Source organism: Crassostrea angulata, chromosome 1, assembly GCF_025612915.1.
Source record: "Crassostrea angulata isolate pt1a10 chromosome 1, ASM2561291v2, whole genome shotgun sequence".
In the NCBI taxonomy this organism is placed as follows: domain Eukaryota; kingdom Metazoa; phylum Mollusca; class Bivalvia; order Ostreida; family Ostreidae; genus Magallana; species Magallana angulata.
Window position 1 is genome coordinate 48,242,245 of NC_069111.1, and position 22,760 is coordinate 48,265,004.

The 22,760-nt window shown below is 33.0% G+C and overlaps 2 protein-coding genes across 8 annotated transcripts in view; both read left to right on the plus strand.

Moving 5' to 3' along the window:
* LOC128180312 (protein hunchback-like) overlaps positions 1 to 18,800 on the plus strand; it is a 43,959-nt gene extending 25,159 nt beyond the window's left edge. For 5 of the 7 annotated variants that reach the window (XM_052848359.1, XM_052848301.1, XM_052848322.1 and 2 more), the window contains 3 exons: positions 11,147 to 11,691; positions 13,472 to 13,686; positions 13,837 to 18,800. In XM_052848359.1, coding sequence (XP_052704319.1) covers positions 11,147 to 11,691; positions 13,472 to 13,686; positions 13,837 to 15,930 — 2,854 coding nt within the window. In that variant the 3' untranslated portion in view covers positions 15,931 to 18,800. Of the gene's footprint in view, positions 1 to 3,199; positions 3,338 to 10,081; positions 10,203 to 11,146; positions 11,692 to 13,471; positions 13,687 to 13,836 lie in introns of those variants that run through there. The other 2 variants (XM_052848311.1, XM_052848350.1) reach the window with 2 other exon arrangements.
* Positions 10,488 to 22,760, plus strand: part of LOC128180346 (KICSTOR subunit 2-like) — a 93,774-nt gene continuing 81,501 nt past the window's right edge. Inside the window, exon 1 of the mRNA XM_052848390.1 lies at positions 10,488 to 10,498. The gene's annotated coding sequence lies outside the window, so the exon portion shown is untranslated. The remainder of the gene's footprint in view (positions 10,499 to 22,760) is intronic.

A 22,760-nucleotide genomic window follows, 5' to 3' on the forward strand; every position in this document is an offset into this window, starting at 1 on the left:
ATATTTTAGGGGTCTGTCTTATCTCTCACAAATAATGCTGTTTTAACTTGTCCAGTGCTGGGAGTGTTTGGTCATGAGTCACATGCTCAAACAGTTCACCATGTTGTAATCTCCCTCAAAAGTTAATTCGACCCCACAGCTCTGAGGGAGATTTTCTTCTCATGACTGACCAAACGAATGTTTTTATGGGAGGAGGGATTTCAAATAAACTTCCTTTCCCTGGCTCAAAAGAGGAAATAAAATGGCCATTGAACAAACTTAAATATAGTGGGATTGGGTAATATACTTCATGACTGGTTTTAACTGAACTTTGTTCCTATGATATTTTACTAAGAGGAGTCAACAATTCTAGCAAAAGAAAATAAAAACCACTTTGATTTTCAAATGTTAATTAATATGGGAAATTTAAGAGGATATTTTCAAATAGAATTTAAACTATATAAAAACCCTTCTTCTAATAATACTGATTAACACCTCAAAAAAGAAATGAAATTACAATAAATAAAATAACCTAATTAAAAATAAGTGTTTTTACATATGGTGGAAACCAGGGCAGTGTTACGTTTCCTGTCCGAGTTTTGAGTCTGATTTTGAGCCTGCTGTGAGCATAAGGAGAGAGTGTGTGTGGGATCACTACACTTCCGCGGATTTTGGCCAATTTATCTGATTATTCTGCCAGTACACTTTTTATTTCTCAGATGTTCAGGTAACAACAAGAGTGGGATTTTCTTGAGTAAACACAGCTCTGGCCATTGCCCTGCCGCTGGTCAGTTTTACTTTTCCAAGGTCATTGACACCAGGTCCCCTAAATAGCGCTATTCCAAATATTGGAACGGTTCAGGTATTCGTCCATGTCAGAAAAAAGAAGGGAACAAAATTACTAAAAACCCATTTGTTAATTTTTTTTTCCAAAAAAATAATTCAACTGATTATTCATAGTTTTTTTTTTTTTTTTTAAGTAAATAATTTCCGGATGTCTTTTTGGTGCTACCGTAAATTCATTATTTTTAACATCACACTTGCATTCATTTGTTATTTTATATCCCCATCCTTTACATTTCTGTAGAAAATGAAACATTTTCTTGACATTCCATTTGAAATCATGTAATGCAGATATCTATAATCAATTTGGTTTTTATTTCAAAAAGACACCAAGAACAGATCAAATGTTGTGTTCTTTATACATTTTATCTGACCAAGCCACTGTATACAGAGAAATATTCGCCCTGTTTCCCCCTTTTGTCCTCATCAAATTTATGGCTGGACAAATTCAAAACAATTTGTAACATACTCTAATAAAGGATGTCCACCATATAAATTCTATTGTCACAGTGAATTCAAGACAGGTGAAACTGTTTGCAAGTTTAGAAGAGCAAAAAAAAGGGCGTAAAAATAACCGTTGTATTGAATAGTGTATTAAATAGTATTAATTTGTTATGAAGCATAACTGAACAAATTCACATCACAGAATTCATATTTCATATACGATCCCTTGGCCTGAAAGAAAACATATCATTGTGAATATTTGACCTTTTTAACTGCCAAACTATTGGTAGGGAGTTCAAGCATATAAAATAACAGGATATTGTAGTGAGGGAGAAAAGAGAATGTGATAGACTCATTAAATCTTTGAATTTAATTTACAAACAACATATAGCTGCTCTTACAAAACAATTAAGTCAGGATTTGATGCTTAAGATTGTTTGTCGTCTTAGTAATCTGTGTATTCACCTATGTACATGTATGCATTGTGCAACCAATGGGTGTGAGAAAATAAATTGGAAAACAAAATCTAGTGAAATTTTGACAGCTAAGGATTGACCTAATAGAAAAGACTAGTTTTGGGGGTACAATTTATATAATATTTCAGACAATAAAGTCTTAAAATATTGAATTCTCTGCCTGTGAAACTATTTGCTGAACAATTAATGGGTATGAGAGAATATATTTACCTAATTGAAGAACAAAATCTAGTGAATTTTTTGGGGCTTACAACTGGGGTCTAATATTAAATGGAATGAAATGCAAAGGATATATTAAACCCTGATTTTGTCAAGGTCATTGGTATGATTTGATCGTGATTCTGTACACACTAATAAGCTCATATTAGAATATTAACAAACACACCTAATGACCAATAAAGTAAAGCTAGAAAAGAGGTCAAAAGCTGTAAACCTAAGATAGTCCAAAACAACCAACATTGGGTCATAAATCCCACCAGATTAGAGGCCTACAGCCCTCCTCGGAACCAACAATTGTTAAATAACATTTATTTGATACTCTGAAACAATAAACCTGATAAGCTGTAATCTTCAGCTTTTGCACTGTACCCTCATTCAAATTATCAGTCCTCCCAAACAGCTTACTCCGCTGATCTTTAGGGGACAGTCTTAACAAGCTAGCCCATGCTAAATTGCACAAGTAGCTATGCTGACAAAACTTAAAGACAGATCATGAAGCAATCTTGGACTTCATTAAGTCGAAACTTGTACAATGTCTTTATGTCTCTTGATTGAAAAACTGACAAAATTGAAATGCTATGAAAAGTGTCTTAATATAGCCTTGTTAATACCGAATTTTAATTGTCATTTTATGATAAGCAATCATTTTATGACCGACTGAAATTCTGACTAAAGACTAAAACTGTTTTAATATGTTCCAGAGGCCAGATGTTCATGAAAAAGGAAGGGCTTTTTGGGGGGTTCTTTTATAAGCCAGTGTGGAGTGACTTTTCATAAAATCATGACTGAAACAAGGGGGGGGGGATAAAAAGGGAGATTACACAGTAAATGTATTAATATCTGTAAATTAATGAACATGCATTTATAATTCTTACAGAACATCATAACTATAGGAAGAAATTGAGAATTCTATATACTTTAAATTATCAAAATAATTTAAATTCATAACTGAAAATTACCTTGGATTTTCTTGAATTAAATGAATTTTAAAATGACAATACTTTAATTAATAGTGTGTATTTTTGATAAATATCTTCTATATACACAAAGCCTTTCCTATTCCCTGTAGGTAACTATTTCTAAAACACTTGCTTTAATTGGGTCAGTTGAGGAATGAGAATCAACATGATGGTTTTTTCTCAAAGTCCTGAGCTACAATATTCCCTCAGTGGTCAGTTTTAAGATAAGATAAAACTTAGTGTTATAAAGTACAGACAAGACTGACCCATAATCGTTGTTGTTTGTGGAATGTGTTTTTCTGAATGAGGAGGGCATTGGATGGTGGATTTTAACTATAACTCCCTGACCCATGCGGAGTTGACTCCTACTTTCAAATTCTCAATTAATATGAATGTATTCTGTGATTCCCCTGTCAGGTTTGAGTTTTTAATTCATCAATTGATTATAGCTCTTTGTAAATTTTCATTATGAAAAAGATATTATCATTGAAGTGAAATAAGTGAAGATATGTTTTTACAGGTTAGGCAAAAATTAAAAGTGAAAATATTTTGCTAAAGAATCTTTTTTTCTTTTCTCATTGCATTCAATTTGATTCTGTATCTAAATAGCTTCTTCTATCAATTCTTTCAAATCAATCTGCAGGAAGTTGTACAGATTCAAATTGATATCAGTCACTTATTTCTTGAATTACAGAATAACATCCCTAACCCCCACCCCATAACTTCGCTCCTTCTGCAACATTTAACCTTGATTTCTAAACACCCCCCCCCTTCCTGAGAAGAAAGCCCGAGTGAAAACAGGATCTTTTCCTTTTTCACCGCAGGATCCTTTATTGAACAGATTGTGTTTCCTGTTGATAACTATTTCTCCATAAGATGACCACAGATTGTTAAGATTGGATTGATTCACCTAACCTGACAAAAACTGCAGCCATCATTTGATGCAACACAGTTACAAATATAGCAATCGCAGGAAGACCATTATTTGTAAAGTGATGTAATCTGTGCATTTGTTTTAAATAAGGAAAGTTTGAACAATTTATCAAATTCTAAAGATTTTTTAAAATTAAAATGTGATTGGTAAAACAATTGTGACATCCCCCTCCCCCCTCAGTCCAATAATTCTGAAATCATGACTTAATCAATTAGGATGTTTTCTCTGTTACAGTATATTTCTAATTTCAAGAAGGAACAGTTTAAATGAATTTTCTATCTCTTAGTAACATGTATGAAAATTTTCATCATAACCTCGAAAAAAAATTACAATAAATTTTTATAATTATATGAAAAAGAATGCCTTCTTGAGTCTTTTTGATATTTTCCATCAGATACTTATATTTTGCAGGCTTGATATTAATTAACAGTAAATTCAAAACTGTGAAGTGTTTCAATGGTAACAATTTTTCCATTTTTGCAAGGCAGGGATACATAATACAATTAAAATTAGAACTTTCATCCACTCCCAGGTTTTAAGTATGTTGCATAGCATCGTATTGAAATCCCAAAAAGTGATTGGAAGCTCTGTAGCAACATATTGAAACCTGGGGAGCAGATAGAAGTTCTATTTTAATTAGATTAGGGAGAATATCACCATTAACAATTTAATAAAAGTAAGTTTTACAAAAAATCAAAATTTATTATTTTTTACCAAAAATGCAGAATGGGAAAGAAAGGAGTTCAATCTTTATCACTTAAAAAAAAGGTATTCTTTTGAACTTTAATTCATCATATATTTTCATTGAAGAAGTTTGAAATACTACTGTACAACTATCAAAGTTTGGATTTATATATATAGCTGGAGTAATTCCCTTTTATCCAGATCTCCTCGATCTGTTTGATAGGTAGAACTTGATTTCTCTAAACTTTTCTACATACATGTAATAAAAAATTAGAGTTTAGCATATTCAGACACTTCCAGACAAGTTTATGTTTTTATGGTGAGTAGGGTAAAACTTCAAATATTTCGGATATACTTAATAAGGATTAGAATGAAGCACGTCAATTCTCTTTTCCTGCTGAATGACCATTTCCTCCATCAAACAAACACAATCAGTCACAGTGACACATACTTTATACAAAAAAAAACCCTGACCGGTGATGAATCTGACCTAGCTAGCTGTATAAAGTACATAAACTGCCCTGTAATGCAGGAAGAAAAAATGTAAGTCAACATAAGTTACTCTGTGTTAAAAAAAACATCCATTTTTTAGAAATATACATCATTATGAAAATTTTTTATTTATAATTCTGAACTAGAAAAAAAGTATTTTTTTTTCTATTGATTTTTGGTAAATAAATGCATGCATGTACATGATTATTCATCCTATTGCTTTAATGCAGAAAATATTCAATTGAAAAATAATTTCTCCATGGAAATCTTTTACATGGCTTTGCAGGAAAGGGCAATCATATATCTGCATGACTGTTTAAAATGATGCAAATGGTTTGCATATATGCATTTTAAAGTCATATATTTTTCAGTTTCAGTTTATTCTTATTGAAACTAAAATTACAAAAAATAATTCTTAATCCGAAAGTTTTAAGAAAACAATATTATAAGAAATTCTTTAAAACTTAGTCTCCTCCCCCTCTTATTTTTACACATAGAAAGAGTTGGATTCTTCGCTCATTTCAGGAGGATAATGACACAATAATGCCCTTCCTAAATAAAGCTATTTTAAGTTCTCATTATCAAATGTATCATTATCTTTGATATAAATTAGCCGATTCAAACCAAAATACAGCTTTCGATCTGCTTTGCAGGATTTAAGCATGGATGTTGCACTAGAAATGGTCTAGTCTTAGGTTCCACTTACATTGTACAGTCTTCTGTATGGTCTTGTATTAATTAATATTCAAGCCCTTCAAAAGCAAGCACTGGTGTTAATGATCATGAAAGATTCTCAATGGGATGTCTAACAACAAGAAATATAAATGGCCATTGACATTTGATCAATTTTCACCTTTGTGCTCATATTTATTCTGATGTTCGTTTATGTGTGAGTGGGCGAGGGAAAGGCATTAATCAATCAGTTTTCATAACTTTTGCAATAATATATTAACAGTAATACCTGTAAATTAACAGTAATACATGTAAAGTTCAATATACAAAGAATCATGACTGTTAAGGATGGAGGGTATCTTTAAAAAAAAATACACATCACAACACCATGTGATGCAACAATTAAGAGTCCAAATGCCAACCATCCGTCATGCGTTTTGTATTCTATTTACCAATAAAATTGTTTATCGATTAGAGTAAATTGCAGTAATTAAATGTGTATCCTGTTTTGTTCTCACAGTTTCCTGCCTCTCTCAGACACTGTAGAATTGATCCTTAAAGCTCTTTCTTTTTACATACTGCATTAAGTTACAAAATCATTTTCCAAGTAAATGTATGCATTCATCTAATCTGTTTCTAGATTTGCAATTTCTGTAACTTGCAGTACGAACTCCATTTAAGTTCTAGAAAAGTTGCACTTGGATGATGATAGAAGGGAGGTAATTCAAAAACTGAAAGTCTGTATGTATTATTGCAGGGTTTTGGTTTTTTTTTTAATAAATAAAATTTTCAGGCTTTTTCAGCTGAGAGGTATATAAAACTGTACATTTAATCAGAATTAAATTGGTCTATCGTTCACATTGAAGTGTATAGCCCAGCGGAAAGTACAAAGATTATCAAGTATTATGAATTTTCATGCTATTATCAATTTCATTCTGTTTCCTGCTTTTGAATAGTGATTTTTTTCTCACAGATTGAAAACATCCATTCTTTTAGAACTTTAGCAGGAAATAGGAACACTATCAGACACTAGCATCATATTTTTCACACAAATGGGTGGGATCAAAAAATATTACGATTTTGACATCGGTTCTCCAGGAAGAAGCTTTTCAAATTAAAAAAAAGGCTTATTTTAACTAGCACTTCTCTTCCATAATTGTACAATATTATTTCAATCATTTTTCCGACACATGAAGCGTGAGAAAGAAAAACAACAGCAATTTCTATTTGTGTACTTTGAACATTTGAACTTTACTCTCTGAAATTTATTTTAGGTGTTTTGCAACTAACTTTTTTTTAAATAGTAACAGAATTCATATATTCAGGCTTGAAAAGAATATTGGTAGAGTGTGTTAACAATTTGGTAAGTAAATAAATTCACAGATTTCTTATCAAATCATTAACTGGTAAAGATAAATCATGATAATAAATATATACCCTTTAAGATTTTTTTTTAGATAGAATGATTTAATTTTACATAGAATGGTTCTGATAGCTCTTGAATTGCATATGCGTTTTTTAGAGAGAGAGAGAGAGAGAGAGAGAGAGAGAGAGAGAGAGAGAGGGAGAGAGAGAGAGAGAGAGAAAGGGCTAAATTATTTTTGCAGGTGAAACATTTGTAGGATGGGGCGAAGGTAAAATATATTTGCAAGTATAACATGGGTAGATATATATCTACATCTTTTCTTCACTTCAATTAATGTTAGTGATAATTTCATAAATTTTCATCATCAAAATGGATGAAAAATTTATTTGTTGGTTTTTTTTTTCCAATTAAAACAACTAATATTGTAGGGACACAGACTCCTTTATTAATGGATATTTGCCACAACAATACGTAATTTACAGACAATCCCTATGATCTTTATTCATTTAATCCTTAAAACACACACAGCACGTAACATTCGTTAGCACACACAACTGTTTCTTTATCCTGCTAGGATGTTTTTCTTAAGTGCCTTAATCCCGGACAGGAAGTGGGAGAATTTTTCTTATCCTTGATTTGTTGAGTACTGTGAAGGGGGAAGGGGGGACCACAACTTTTTTTAGTAGATGCAAGTCACAGAGTGAGAGTCAGTCATTTTCCTGACAAAAAAATCTTAAAACGGAAATTTTTGCGAGATGAAAAAGTCAAATCTCTTGACTGTCCACTTGACTGTGTGTTATTTTACACTTGTTATGTTGTTGCACTAAGACTTGTGGATATGAGGTTAGGTCAAGAAATTTAAGTGTTTTTTTGAAAAACATGTGGACTGTATTTCATTCTTCTTGTCATCATTCTTTTTAAAAATTATATTCTTCTAATAATTAATAGTGTACCTGTGTACTAATTAACATACATGCATATAATAACTACGTTTTACTACTGGTCGTCAAAAACTTTATTTTTTCATTTTGACATAGAATGTAGATATAAAAAAAAACCACAACAACAACTTTGCCTAAAATTGATGTGAAATGTCAAGGCCATGATTAAATCATTAATGAATTGTTAAATAATAATTTATATAATACCCCAAACAGCACAATAATACGACTCAAAATGAGCACGTTTGCTTCTTTCTCAGATAGGAAAGTTGTGTGAAGAGATGTGGGGTGGGTGGGGGGTCAAACCAGTCCAAAGTTTAAGCAGAATTTGTTTCCTTGGTATATAATCCCTTTACTGACATTATAGTCATACAAAAATGGCTCAGAAGAGCAAAAACATTAATTCAAAAGTTCTACAAGTTTAAAATGACGGACATAAATCTAGAGGGTTTAAATAAGAAAATCCGCAGATGTAAACGCTGTTTGTAAACCATCTTTTTCATGCATTGTATTGGAAAGGTCAACACAAAAAAATCTTTTGCTGTTTGTTAATGGCATATATTGAAAGTATGAGTTTCCATTCAGGCTATATTCAATATGGATATCAATGCAATTTATTTCTGTCCTCTGATTCAATTATAAAAGAAATTGGGTTTAAGTTTACAATATAATTTATCCCTCCGCAAAACCCTTAAAAAGTTGCCAGTTACAAAGGACGGTATTCAATTTATCCAATCTAAATGTTTTTATAACAAAAGTGTGTTATATCAGGTTTTTTGTTGAAGTTGCTTTTCAGTTGTGATACATTGATTAAAAAACTTGATTGAATATAAATACATCATTAATTTCTGAATGTCCCCAGTGAAATCTGTTCCCCAAATATTGAAAAAAGATTTGTCAATTGAAAAAACAGTTTCAATAATGTATTGATACAGAGAAAATAGAACGGAGATTTTTTTAACAAAATTTAATGTAGGGTTTTGTGACTGCCTCGATCAGTCAAGTTATTTTATAAGAGGTGAAATGTCATAAAAAAAGGTGAGGCCTATGAAGATAAGTTTCACGCTGTGACAAGCACTCTGGACGGCCATTTGAGCTGACCTCTGGTACCTGCTCCAAATAATTCACCTGAGTTACATTAACCAATAATGTAGAAATAAGTGAAAGTGATATGTACCGGAAGAAATCGTCATCTTTTTTTTTTTGCTGCAACAATGTGACATTCTTCAGGATATTGTGTGTTGAACTGACTAATACTTTCACTTTATAAGATGAATTGTTCCTAATGGAAGTTTGTTTTTTTAAACTGTTTTGTTTGAAAAAAGCACGCCTAAGATAATAATAGGGAAAGGTAAGCCGGATGTTATTGCTTAGCATGTGATTTAAACAATGAATTTTAAGCAATTAGTATTTGAATCTAATTGGCAGGTTTATGTTTCCAATGGAAAATCAATTCAATAACGTTATGCAACAGAAAAATATATTATTTTCTACTGCATTGATTGCTTGTTAAGATGCGGAGTACTAGTCTAATAAAACATGTAGACAGTACTTAGTAGGAAATCCCCCCTACTGTGATAGAAATTAAAATTGTATTTACTTATATATTCGCATATTCACAATTAATAGGCCCTTCCTCTAAGCCACTTGGCTGGAGTGTAAAGACACATGTTCTGCAATATTTTTTAAAAACCTGCAAGAAACAATTAATTTTTTAAATAAGTAATTGAAAAAATAAAACAATGTTTTTGAGTGTGTGTGTGTGTATCATTAATAAATATTGCTTATGTGCTAATTATGATCATTTATAAGAAAAAAATATCTTTTGCTAATCTTGAAACTCAACTTTTCAAAGATGTTTATCATTATTGCAGAGTTTAGAACACTTGAAAGATAGAAACATTGAGATAAAAACTTTGGAGGTACAAAAGGACACCCTGTGAAAAATGCCACATTTCATTGAAGGAGTGCCCTTTCTGCACGATAGAAAAAAATATAGTTGATAATACCTGATAAAAATGGTCATAAGGGCAAAAACGGCAGCCATAGGTTCAAAGTTGACAACATATGACAGTGTTCATGCACTATCTATATCTTTGTTTAGTATGAGAGACAATACTAACTGTCTTAAAAATGAGTTTAAGACAAGCTTTTATAGTAATAGTAGTGGATGGTTGAAATGGAGACACTCAGGTAGGGGAAATAACTTTGACCAGGTTGTATTTTGATAAAACACAAAAATTAATATTCATCAGATAAAAAAATTAATTTAAAACTAACTGCAATTAAATATCGAGGTTTTTTGCTCTTCAATCAATTTGAAATACTCTCAGTCACCCTTTGGTTTGGCAAATTAGAATTAAAAATTAATTTTGACTAATTGTCAGGAGGTCAATAAACAGTCTAATTGTGTTATATTGGTATGAACAGCAATTGGTCTGCCAGTTTATTTTATGATGAGCATTAGCACAACAAGCCAGCAAAATGCAGTTTACATGCCATGATCACTTAAAAGTATTATTTACAATTTACTTTTGTAATTTAACTCATTGAAATATTGATTGGTGCAACTGCATTCAGATAATTGTGAATTCAACAGGTGGTAGTTATTGATCAAAGATGTGTAACTGTAAATAACCCAACCCAACCAAATTATAATTACTTGTTTAATTTTTTTTCTTCTTTCAAAATCTGATTTTCCAAAATTGCACAAGGCACGAAAAAGAGATTTTGAACTTTGTTGAGAGTATAATGACAATACATTTGAAGCACAAGAAGAGAGTGTGTTTAATTCTTTATAAATATGGGTAGATTTCTTACTTCTAAATAGTTAACATTTGCCTTAATCACAATATTGAATGAAGTAGTAAATTAAATTGACTAGCTACACACTGTACCTCCAGTGATATACCCTTTTTAGACCTTGCTGTTTCACTCTTAGCGCAGTTAATAATAGAAGTTTTCTATTAATTACTTTGTAAGCATTATGTTATCAATAATCTAATTCGCAGACAAAACTAATTCCTATCTAACCAATCAAAGCGAGAGAAATCCATTCAAAGAAAAATGTGTAGGAAGGGTCTAATGAATGATTTAGAAAACATGTATAAAAAAGACTTTCATTTGATCTTTTAAAGGAAAGACATTGTGTCTCCCCAAGAGGCTGATACAGGTGAGAAAGTTCCAAGCAGAAGTAGCAGTCCCAGACCTGTTGGATCAGACATCTTCCTCCCAAAATCTCACAACTCGCCCGGCAAATCAGAACCTCACACTCCGGAAAAATCGGAACGATCCAGCCCGCCTTTTTTGGGACAAGGGAACCAGCAGCCAAAGAGAAATCCAAGCCCCTCAGAACTTAAGCAGTCATTTTATCCCAACTATCCTCCTAACCTACAAGATTTTAAGTCAACCTTTGGAGGAGGGAGCTTCCCAAGTCCTGGTCTAGGGTTTCCTAAGACCCCCAACAGCCTAGAAGAGGAGGGACCCAGGGGTAACCCCCCTCTCCAGAGAAGCTTTAGCCTATCGGACAGTTTCCACGATGATGATTCCAATTCTTCCGAGTCATCATTCCTGAATCCTCATACAGGCCAACCAAGTTATATTAGAGACCCCAACACTGGTCAAATCACATACCAACCCAACAAGGAGGGAATATACTTCTGTCACCTCTGCAGCTTCTCAGGTTTGTAGTAAATGTGTTAAATGTGGTTGTCTACCAAGCAATACAAACATACTGGAGCAAGAAACAAGATGAAAAAAGGAATTGCCATGTTTTTCTATAATTTTAAATCGTTCACTTATTTACAATTAAATATATTGTATAAGTGTGTTTTAATACCCCAAAAGTAATAGTTTTTTAATGTTAAATTCTTTCACTATCTATACAAACATCTTTATTAATTTAAAAATTATTTGAGATTATTGAAAATAAAAGATTCCCTGGAAGGATACGCTTAATGACTCTAATTTGCATTTAAAATAAAAATGTATAGATGTATGCAAACAAAATACGAAAAGAAAAAAATGATTATTGATGATTTTATGATGGATTTAACAAACTTAACAAATAGCCCAAGGTTCCAATATTCCTTTATTTCTATGTCCACTTTCTCATTTATTCAAATTTTCTGGAAGTGCGCTATTATCTAAAACCTTTATAAAAAAAATTCTCCATTTACGAAAAGTTTATAAAATGGGTTTTAAGCAGCCCAGATAAAACAGATTTGCTTTTTATTGAGCTTAACCTTTTTCTGATGACGGCATGATTTATAGGTTTAATGTTTGAGAAGGGCCAGAAACGGTTAACGAAAAGCCACATATCTCTGTTGACCCATAGTTCTTTGTTGACTTAAAAAAGGGGTGTATATATGCTGGAGTAACCTTTTACGACCGTGTTGTTTTGTGACCACAGCCTTTATCAAGTGTTTTGTTACTATAAAAACCTGTCTGTACAAAACTTCACTCATGTTGACTTAAGACACACTTTATCTAAAATCAAATATTTAAGATAAGTTGTGCCCAACGCTGACCCATATTTATCAAATTTGTAATTATTAATGATGTTCTTACTACATATAAAAACAGTGTAAATATATAATATACTTACAAATATTTAATTTAACTCAGTGAAATGCATGAAAATTTTTTCCTAATTGTGAAGTTTTTATGACATTAGAGTTAAAGAAACCTATTTTTTCTGTAGAATATAAAACAGAGGTTGCGAACCTGAATAACTTGCTTTATTTACGATCTACTTGTACACCTGAGATTAATCTAGATCAGAGGTTCAAAGTTACTTCTCCAAAAACAATATCATATCAGCACATGAATATAGGAAGGTTCAAGGAGTATGTGAAAAAGATCTAGAGCATTGTTGAACTAATTTGATGATAATCAGCGGCACTATTAAACAAACCCTTAATCCCTGATAAAGTAAAAAACGAAGGAGGATAGTTTTTGAAACATTTTTTAAAGAAATATATTTATTATCTTGAAACCTAATCATAACATTTCTAATATTATATCAATAATAATACTAGATATGTAGCGTGCATCTTTACCAATAGATGATAATTGTTTTTAAGCTATTTAATTCCTAAATTAAATTCTCTTGAGATAAGAAATTTGTTTAAAAAAAAAAAGTTCACCTCACTGAGCTTAGGAATTCAGTTTGTTGATCTTATATAACACAAGTCTTTATGAGGAGGGAATAGTTGTGGCCAATTTTAGACTGTCTATCTTCATAAATGTTGATTTCCTTTAGAAGAACTTAATAATGTAAATAGATGCAAGAAAATATTAAAATTTAAAAGCTTATGCAAAGGAATTTTTCTTTTCTAAATAATAGTTCAAGCTAAACAAAAAGTATCAACAAAATTTAATATGGATCTGATGAGAAATTTGTTGTCCCCGAACCTCCTAAAGCACCTATAATAACAATTCACAACAATGTCTGCTTTCAGGAACAACTCGCTCCGAGTTTGAGGATCATATGACATGTCACTTTGAACACATTTGTCCTCACTGTGATTACAAGTCTCGAACAGAAGGTCGCCTCAAACGGCACATCAAAGATTTCCACACCGAAGAACCAGCAGACGGTTTTGGTTCCAAGCGCAACATGGGAAGACCTAAAGTCTTTCGATGCAAGCAGTGTGATTTTGTCGCCACTGAAAAGGTAATAACTTATCCATTATGATACATGTACCGATACTTAAAAATCACCCTTTTTTGGGCACAAAAATTTTTGATTTTCAAAATTTTCAAAAAGACATGAGATTTTGATATGAACTTCAATAAAAGATGTTTTATATTGGTCTATTTTCAGAATGACTTTTGGCAGCATGCCCGATCTCACATTAAAGACGAGAAACTTTTGCAATGTCCTCGTTGCGAGTTTGTCACCGAGTACAAGCATCACCTTGAATACCATCTCCGCAATCATTTTGGATCCAAGCCCTTCAAATGCAACAAGTGCAATTATTCCTGCGTGAACAAATCCATGCTGAATTCACACATGAAGTCCCACACTAATGTTTACCAATACCGCTGTGCTGACTGTACCTATGCCACCAAATACTGCCACAGCCTGAAGCTCCACCTGCGGAAATACAACCACAAACCAGCAACCGTCCTGAATAGTGATGGAAGTCTTCCCCAGGGAATCGATGCTGAGTCTTCAGGATTATCCCTGTTACAAAAGAGAGGTCCACCTAGGGGACCAAGGGGACCCAGAAAGGAAAAGTTTGATCCATTTGTGGGTCAGTTTATGTTGCCTCACTCAATGCCCGGAATGGCCCCTACTATGAGTCCAGGGATGATGTCTCCATTCTGGCCTCTGCTTAATCAAGTACCTAACGGTTTGCCTCCTCATCACCCCATGATTCCAACATCTCTCAGTGCTAAGCTACCTCCTCATCTTAATCAAAATAAGATGATGCCTTCATCACCATTTGGCTTTAGGCCTCTCATGCCAGGAAACATGGGGACACCATTCAAATGCAGCCTCTGCTCATTTGCAACAGACATTCAACAAGATTTGCTGCGCCATGTCATGAAAGTCCATGCATCCGAAAACTCAGACCTCTTTTCTATTTTCGGAATTTCCTCAGAAGCCTTGCTGGAGGAACAAAACAGAAAGATGAATTTTCTTTCTCAACAACAACAAACACCATTTAGAGAATTAACCACTCCTGAGAAATCCATTCCAACCTCAGCTTATCTTCATGTTAAAACAGAACAACCCACTTCAGAGAGTTCCAAATCAAGTCCCAATTCCTGGCCTCATCTTTCGCCACCTCACAGCAAGCACAACCCAGAAAGCAGACCCACTAGTCACTATAGCATGCCAGATATGAGCGTCAGTTCTTATCTTAATGGCAATACTAGTCCCAAAGAGGCAGATGCACCAGAAGGAGAGGATATTATCAAGCAAATGATGAATAAGTTTGGATCAGGTGTACCTATTGAAAAGTCCCAATCTACTCCAAAACTGCAGCTAGAAAGACCATTCCGTGAAAGTCCACTTGATCTCACAAAACCAAGATCTCCTTCAGATGACATTGATGATGCTGGCATAGATGGAGGGAACTTGTCTAGTGGGGAGAACTCCACCACAACTGAAAATGTCATAAACAGAAAACGATCTCGCAAAGGTAAAGCTTTCAAATTGGACACACTCTGTCTGAAACTACAAGAGAAGCAAACAGATGCAGAGGGAGAAGATGGAAATAACTCAGGCATGGAAGACATGGAAGATGAATTGCAAATTGATGAAATGGATGATTATGAAAACATGGAAACCAATGAGGACAAACAGATAAAAGAAGGAGAACCAATTTATGGAAACAGCAAGCCATTGACAGATCTTGAAAGGTTTGAACAAATGAGAAAATTTGCTGAAGCTGCAAGTCCACCACATAATTTTGAGAGAAATTCCTCATCCCCACCAAATGAATCAATTTCTGAGAATGAAACAAAGGAGAAAGTAGATCCAAGTGAAGAACAGATTGATCCCAAGGAGTTCATCGAGAAGATGAACAATTTGTCTGAGGATGTTCCTCAGGCCGTTAGACGAGGAACAGAGCTGGCCTGGAAGATCATCCAAGACACCACAGGGGGACCTCCACCCATCAACAATGGGACCTCTAATGGCCTCCACAAAAACGAAGATGGCAAGCAATTCCCTGTCTCACATGATGGGAATCTTTTCACAACTAGTACACCTAAGGACAAGAATGGACACAAAAGTGCAAAGTATGAATGTCCTTATTGTGAGATTGCATTCAGAGACTGTGTCATGTACACAATGCATATGGGTTACCATGGTTACAAGGACCCATTTAAATGTAATATGTGTGGTTACCATGGGCATGATAAAGTAGAGTTTTTTCTTCACATTGCAAGAGAAGCTCACAATTAAAAGAAAACAGATTTCCAACCTTAGAAAAAAAACAACATTTACATGTCCAAAAGGTATCTTATGATTTGGAAATAGTGGAGTTTCTTTTAGTGCTATTTCTTTAATATTTTGCTGTTGCATTTTAATGATGCTACTTATTTTTATTGGCTAAAATTTGAATTCTAAACTTGGTTTTGGGACCAAAGCACTCTTTTGGAGAAAAGAGTTGACGAGGTGCTGAATTGTTAATGTAGTGCTTTCATTAGTTTATCTTTTTTTATTAAAAGAAAATGATTTGATCCCGGTTTCAAGAATTTTAAAGACTAGTCATTTTTTCCTAAGTACTGATAATGGTCAACAACAAAGCAATATGTATTCCTTTACCAATTTTTTGGCTTGTCTATGTGCGAGAAGTTTAATCTAACTTATTATGCTGTTTTAAGAAAAAATACATTCCTCAATTAAATGTAGAACTTGTTGATAGCTTTATAGCACCTAAAACGTGTTAGAATTTTACAATATTCTCTTATTCAAGTTTGCAAGTGTATGTTATATTATTTCATGTCTGTTAATATTTTTTATTCAGAAATGTGCTCAGTGCAAAATGTGCTACACACAACACTCCTGCACAAAATGTGCTCCATCTTGTTATAAAATTTTAGTCAATAAGTTTTGTTTCCATATTTATGTATTTTTTTTAAATGATGACTGATTATCAAAATCAGCCTGTTTTGATACCCTTGATATTTTTTACATGGCTTTGTAAAGACCATTTTTATACAGTGAAAAAAAAAATCATCACCCATTTTAAATATAACTGTAATCGCCACTTCTTTGTGCAATAAAATATTTTTGTAAATATTTGTAACCTTTAGTACATATTGCATAACAATATCTTTAGTCGAAAGGAGGACAAATACAAGATAATTGCATCACTTAAAAACATTATCGCCACGGACCTCTTAGTTAATGAATGTAATCATTGAATGATGTATTTATCGAATATTTGTTCAGTTTAAAGTTGTTGGGGTTTTTTTTTTCAAATGTAACTCAGGGATTCACTTTGTGTAGTGAAAATGTACCAAGTTTAATGATGCTCTTGCCATGTGGTATTTACAGTACCTCCTGCTATCACTTTTTAAAATATTTTTTTCTTTGGAATTCCCAAAGTCATCAATTTGTTTGCTGTATTTAAGGTACACCTGCACCCACTTAAACAGTTTTTTGGGGGGGAATTCCCAAAGTCATTGATTTGTAACGTTTTAGTCTATTATCTTTGTATGAAAGTTTGCCATTAGCCATTAATTTTGTAAAATTTGTTAAAATTAGTTCTTTTTGTTAACATAAATCAAATAGATTTATTCAGTGTAGATCCGTAGTCAGTTAAAGTTTCTGATCATATGTTTTTAACTTATATGTATAATGTGTATCATTTGATTGTAGTTCCTTAAAATTGTACATAGTTTCCTTTATATATATATATTCCTGACCAGCAATATTCTTATTGTGTCTAGAACTGAGATATTTTTGAAATCCATTTAGTATCATATATTTGTAGTGCATGTATCGTGTATATTTAAATTGTCAGACACATACATGGGTCCTTGACATCTAAAGGATTCTTCGTGTAAAACAGCAATAACTTTTGTAAATATTAGTACATGTAGCATGTTGTAGTGGGCATTGAGAGGCAAATCTCACACATGTATGTATATTTTGTAATTGTTACCCATTGTCTACCTCAAAAGCTATGGTCCATCATGGCTCCTGTAGATTAAATTTGATTTGTATTATGTAACGTAGATATACATCTAGTTTATCTTTGGAATAAATTTCTTAACATCAAGTTTCTATCCAGGAAATAGATTTATTTTCTAGAAATTTCAAGTCAAAGATTCATCTCCCCTGAATTTAGTTCTACCCCCCTCCCCCTTCCAAAAAACAAAACAAACTACCTCCTGATATTAAACATTGCCAGAAAAGACATGCATTTTATGAATGTTCAGAAAATTGTTTTATAATGTCTGTTGTTTTGAAGGTCATTTTATATTGTAAACTACCCATTCCGTTTGCAATAGCAGATACGGAGGAAGTTTTGTTGTAAAATCTTGAATATTAAACACAATTTTAAAAGGATTGAACAGGTATCATACGAGATACAACTTCTTGGTACATGAAACATTTTTTGTAATTTTTTGTGGTAGAATATATTCACATGTACTATTTGTATCATGTTTAATTATATCCACATTCATTTGATATTATTTATTCCATTCTCTCTGCAAGGCCATTCTTATATTTTCTTTTCATTGTCATTTATTTATTTTTTTTTGTCATTTAATCTTTCCAATTGAATAACAATATATTCTACAAAAATCAATCATCCTTAACTATTACAAGTCTTTGAACAGTCGTAAATTCAATTAACACTGAAGGTGTTTGCAAATGGAACTAAAATGTACTAGCAGTGAAAAAAAAGTTTATAAATCTTAAGAATTTATTAAACAAATTAAGATAACAGTAAAGACAAAGTACTAAGAGTAGAGACAGATTTCATTTAAAGTTTGACTAAGAATAAATTTAAAGATTGATGTACCCGAAGCCTGTTATAAGTTTCATAATTTACATTTTTTAACCTCATTTTACTCAGTTTTTGTAAAAATGTTCCACATTCCAGACTAGGAAATCTTGCCATCGATGAAAACTCACTAAAAAATTCAATTACAGGTATATTTAAAGTTTTGAGATGATTGAAGACTGACGCTGTTCAATATTTATTTTGTTGTTTGCTCTCATTGGTTCTGTTAAAGACAAGCCTTTTTTTGTATCATTTAATTGTCCGTGATTTGTGTATTAATTAAGTGGTATCAATAAAACTAATCCAATCAATACTTCTGCATTTGTCTGTTATAAACTTGCTAGCCACGTGTTCAGAATGTTACCACCATTATATAGCCATGTGCATCCGACACGTTTTTGTTTTCTGTTACATCACATGGACTGGTAGTACATGTATCACAAAAATCAAAGTTCTTGTTTATCAAGAGAAATTATATGTTATTTAAGGGGATGGCAATCGATTGAAGAACTCCTAATTGGTTAATCGCTCATCTCAAAATACACGCAAATTTGTGCATATATTTTATTTTCAGTTTACTGTCATTAATTTCAAAGTAAGCACAATGAAAATATTCCCCAAATATGTTAGTCATACCGTATATCAGGTTTTGTTTTGTTTTTCGGAAATTAGATCCTAGAACAGCATATAAAATTTAATCCAATGACATTTTCACTATTTCCTATTTCAAAGTCACAGTAAAAATTATTCAAGCACAAGCTGTTCAGTAATTGTATTACAAGACCAAGACTTTAAATTAAATCTATGCTGGTTTATTTTTCGTGAGTGGGCCGATATCTTCGCTAAAAAAGTGGAAATTGGATACGCATGGAAAACAAGAGGCCCAGGGGCCACATCGCTCACCTGAGCAACAATTGCCTTAACTCTGATCAAATTAGCTTTACAGTATCAAAATCAAAATATCTTGACAACTAAGTACAGTAGATCTTGCCAAAAAAATATTGAAATTCTGCCAATTTTTATCCACATCTTATTTTTTGGGTAAATACCAAGCCCCTTTTGTTGTTGTACCTCTAAGAAGATTTTTCTCTGATCCTATATACCCCCCCCCCCATTTTGTGGCCCCACTTTTCTCTAGGGAATCATGGTTTCATAAAACTTATTTCATCAAATGCATAACCTGAGCTTTCAGACAAAGTACTGAGTTTTTGACTGAAAATTTTCTCAGAATATTTTTAAAGATTTTCTCTATATATTCCTATGTAAAAATTCAACCCTCCATTGGGGCCCCGCCCTACCCCCAGGGACCATGATTTTGCAAACTTGAATTTACACTACCCAAATCCCATCATGAGCCCTGGACCAGTAAATGTCCCAGGAAAAATAAACTGGCGACTTCGAGAGAATAATGACGTATATCTCCGCTATTTAAGACCCATCAACTTGAAATTCGGCATGATTGTATCTTAGACATTACTTTTTTGAAAAAAAAATGCATATTGCAAGACTTAGTGTTGTAAAAAATAATTGTTTAATAAGCTTTTGAAGCTAGCTGGTAGTTTTTTATCTGGGTCAGAGTTCAACCCCTTTCTTTATTTATGGTTACATTGAAATTAATGTTAAAACGGGCTTGGCCCCTGTGCACTACCCTAAATGCCTCCACACAAGTTTAAGCTTTTCTGGCCAAATAGCTTTTAAAAAGAAGATTTTTAAAGTTTTTCTCTATATATTCCTATGTAAAAATTCATTCCACATTGTGGCCTCACCATGCCCCGGGACTATGATTTAAACAAACTTGAATCTATAAAATCTTGGGATGCTTCCACTCAAATTTGGGCTTTCCTGGCCTAATAGTTTTGAGAAAAAGATTTTTAAAGATTTTCTCTAGTATATATAAAAATTTATCCCCCATTGTGGCCCCGCCCTACCCCCAGGGACCATGATTTGAACAAACTTGAATCTACACTATCTAAGGATGCTAACACGCCAATTTGAGCTTTCCTGGCCTAAAAGTTTTAAAAAAAAAAATTAAGATTTTCTCTATATATTCTTGTATAAAAATTCATCCCCCAATTGTGGCCCCACCCTACCACTGGGGACCATGATTTGAACAAACTTGAATCTACACTATCTAAGAATGCTTACATGCCAATTTGAGCTTCCCTGGCCAAATACCGTAGGTTTTTTTTTAAAGTTTTTTTTAAAGATTTCATATATATATTATTGTATAAAAATTCATCCCCCAACTGTGGCCCCACCCTCTTTATATTCCTATGTAAAAATCCATTCCCCTATTGTTGCCCCACCCTAACCCCAGGGACTATGATTTGAACAAACTTGAATCTTCACTATCTGAAGATGCTTCCACTCAAATTTGAGCTTTTCTGGCCTAATAGTTTTTGAGAAAAAGATTTTTAAAAATTTTCTCTATATATTCCTATGTAAAAATTCATCCCCCAATTGTGGCCCCACCCTACCACTGGGGACCATGATTTGAACAAACTTGAATCTACACTATCTAAGAATGCTTACATGCCAATTTGAGCTTTCCTGGCCAAATACCGTAGGTTTTTTTAAAAAAGATTTTTTTAAAGATTTCATATATATATTATTGTATAAAAATTCATCCCCCAACTGTGGCCCCACCCTCTATATATTCCTATGTAAGAATCCATTCCCCTACTGTTGCCCCACCCTAACCCCAGGGACTATGATTTGAACAAACTTGAATCTTCACTATCTGAAGATGCTTCCACTCAAATTTGAGCTTTTCTGGCCTTATAGTTTTTGAGAAGAAGATTTTTAAAGATTTTCTCTATATATTCCTATGTTAAACTTGATCCCCCTTTTGTGGCCCCACCCTACCCCAGGGGACCATGATTTGAACAAAATTGATTCTACACTATCTGAGGATGCTTTCATTTTAATTTGAGGTTTTCTGGCCTAATTGTTTTTGAGAAAAAGATTTTAAAGATTTTCTCTATATATTCCTATGTAAAAGTCCATTCCCCTATTGTGGCCCCACCCTACCCATGGGGACCATGATTTGAACAAACTTGAATCTACACTACCTGAGGATGCCTCAACACAAGTTTAAGCTCTTCTGGCCGAAAAGGTTTTTGAGAAGATTTTTGAAAAATACCAACAAATTTTCAATAATTCTCAATTATTTCCCCTTTACAGAGGGTGTGGCCCTTCATTTGAATAAACTTGAATCCCCTTCACCCAGTGATGCTTTGTGCCAAATTTGGTTGAAATCTGCCAAGTGGTTCTGGAGAAGAAGAAGAAGATGTGAAAAGTTTACAACGACAACGCCGCCAACACCAACACCAACGCCAACGACGACAGACAACGGACAAATTTTGATCAGAAAAGCTCACTTGAGCTTTCAGCTCAGGTGAGCTAAAAACGAATATACAGTAATATATGTAAAAATTTCTCTTCAGAAGCACCCTCTCTAGTTTGTCAAATTTTAATACTCATGCAGCTGAAAAAAAATGTAGGATGGGGATTTTGCAATCTGTATGAAGGTACCCTGATGATAAGGTTGTAAAATTGTGAGAGGTGTCACAAATGACTTATGAATGTTTATAGATGTTAACATTTCCTACCATAAACCTTGACAAGAAATCCTTTCTTTCCTTATGAATTTTTTCAGTCTAAAAAAAAATTACATGTTGATGAAGTAATTTTTATTTCATCCCTTTCATCGATTTCAATTGTACCTCTAAGACAGCTAGCAATGTGTGTATTTTCAATGAAAATTGTGAAAAAGTGACGGACACAGTAACCGAGGGACAGCCGCGAGTACAGCGTGTCCCAGAATATCTGTTACCACTACTCTTTTAATAACTTTTGACTTGATAAAATCTGTCTAACAAAGTATCAAAAGCATTTTCATAACTGTATATAATGTAAATTTTCACTCAACAAATTCACAAACATTCACAAGTTTTTGACAAATTAGGCATTTCTTTTAAAAACTCAACAAAAAAGAGAGTGTGCGTCAAAATGACATCAGTATTTATCAATGACGTCAATTGGCTATTAAGAAAAATTCCTCACAACAACCACCGTAGGGGTCCCAGTCTTTTAAATTTTCTCACAATTTAAAGAATCTGTAGTTCTTATTTCATAAATGATACAACTATATATCTGAAGTACATGTTTGAAAATACACTTTTTAAACAGAAGATGCCTGTTCCTTAGTCCGTTTCATCTTGAATGAAATTCAAATTAACCAACGAAATACTACATAATTTTGTGACCTTAT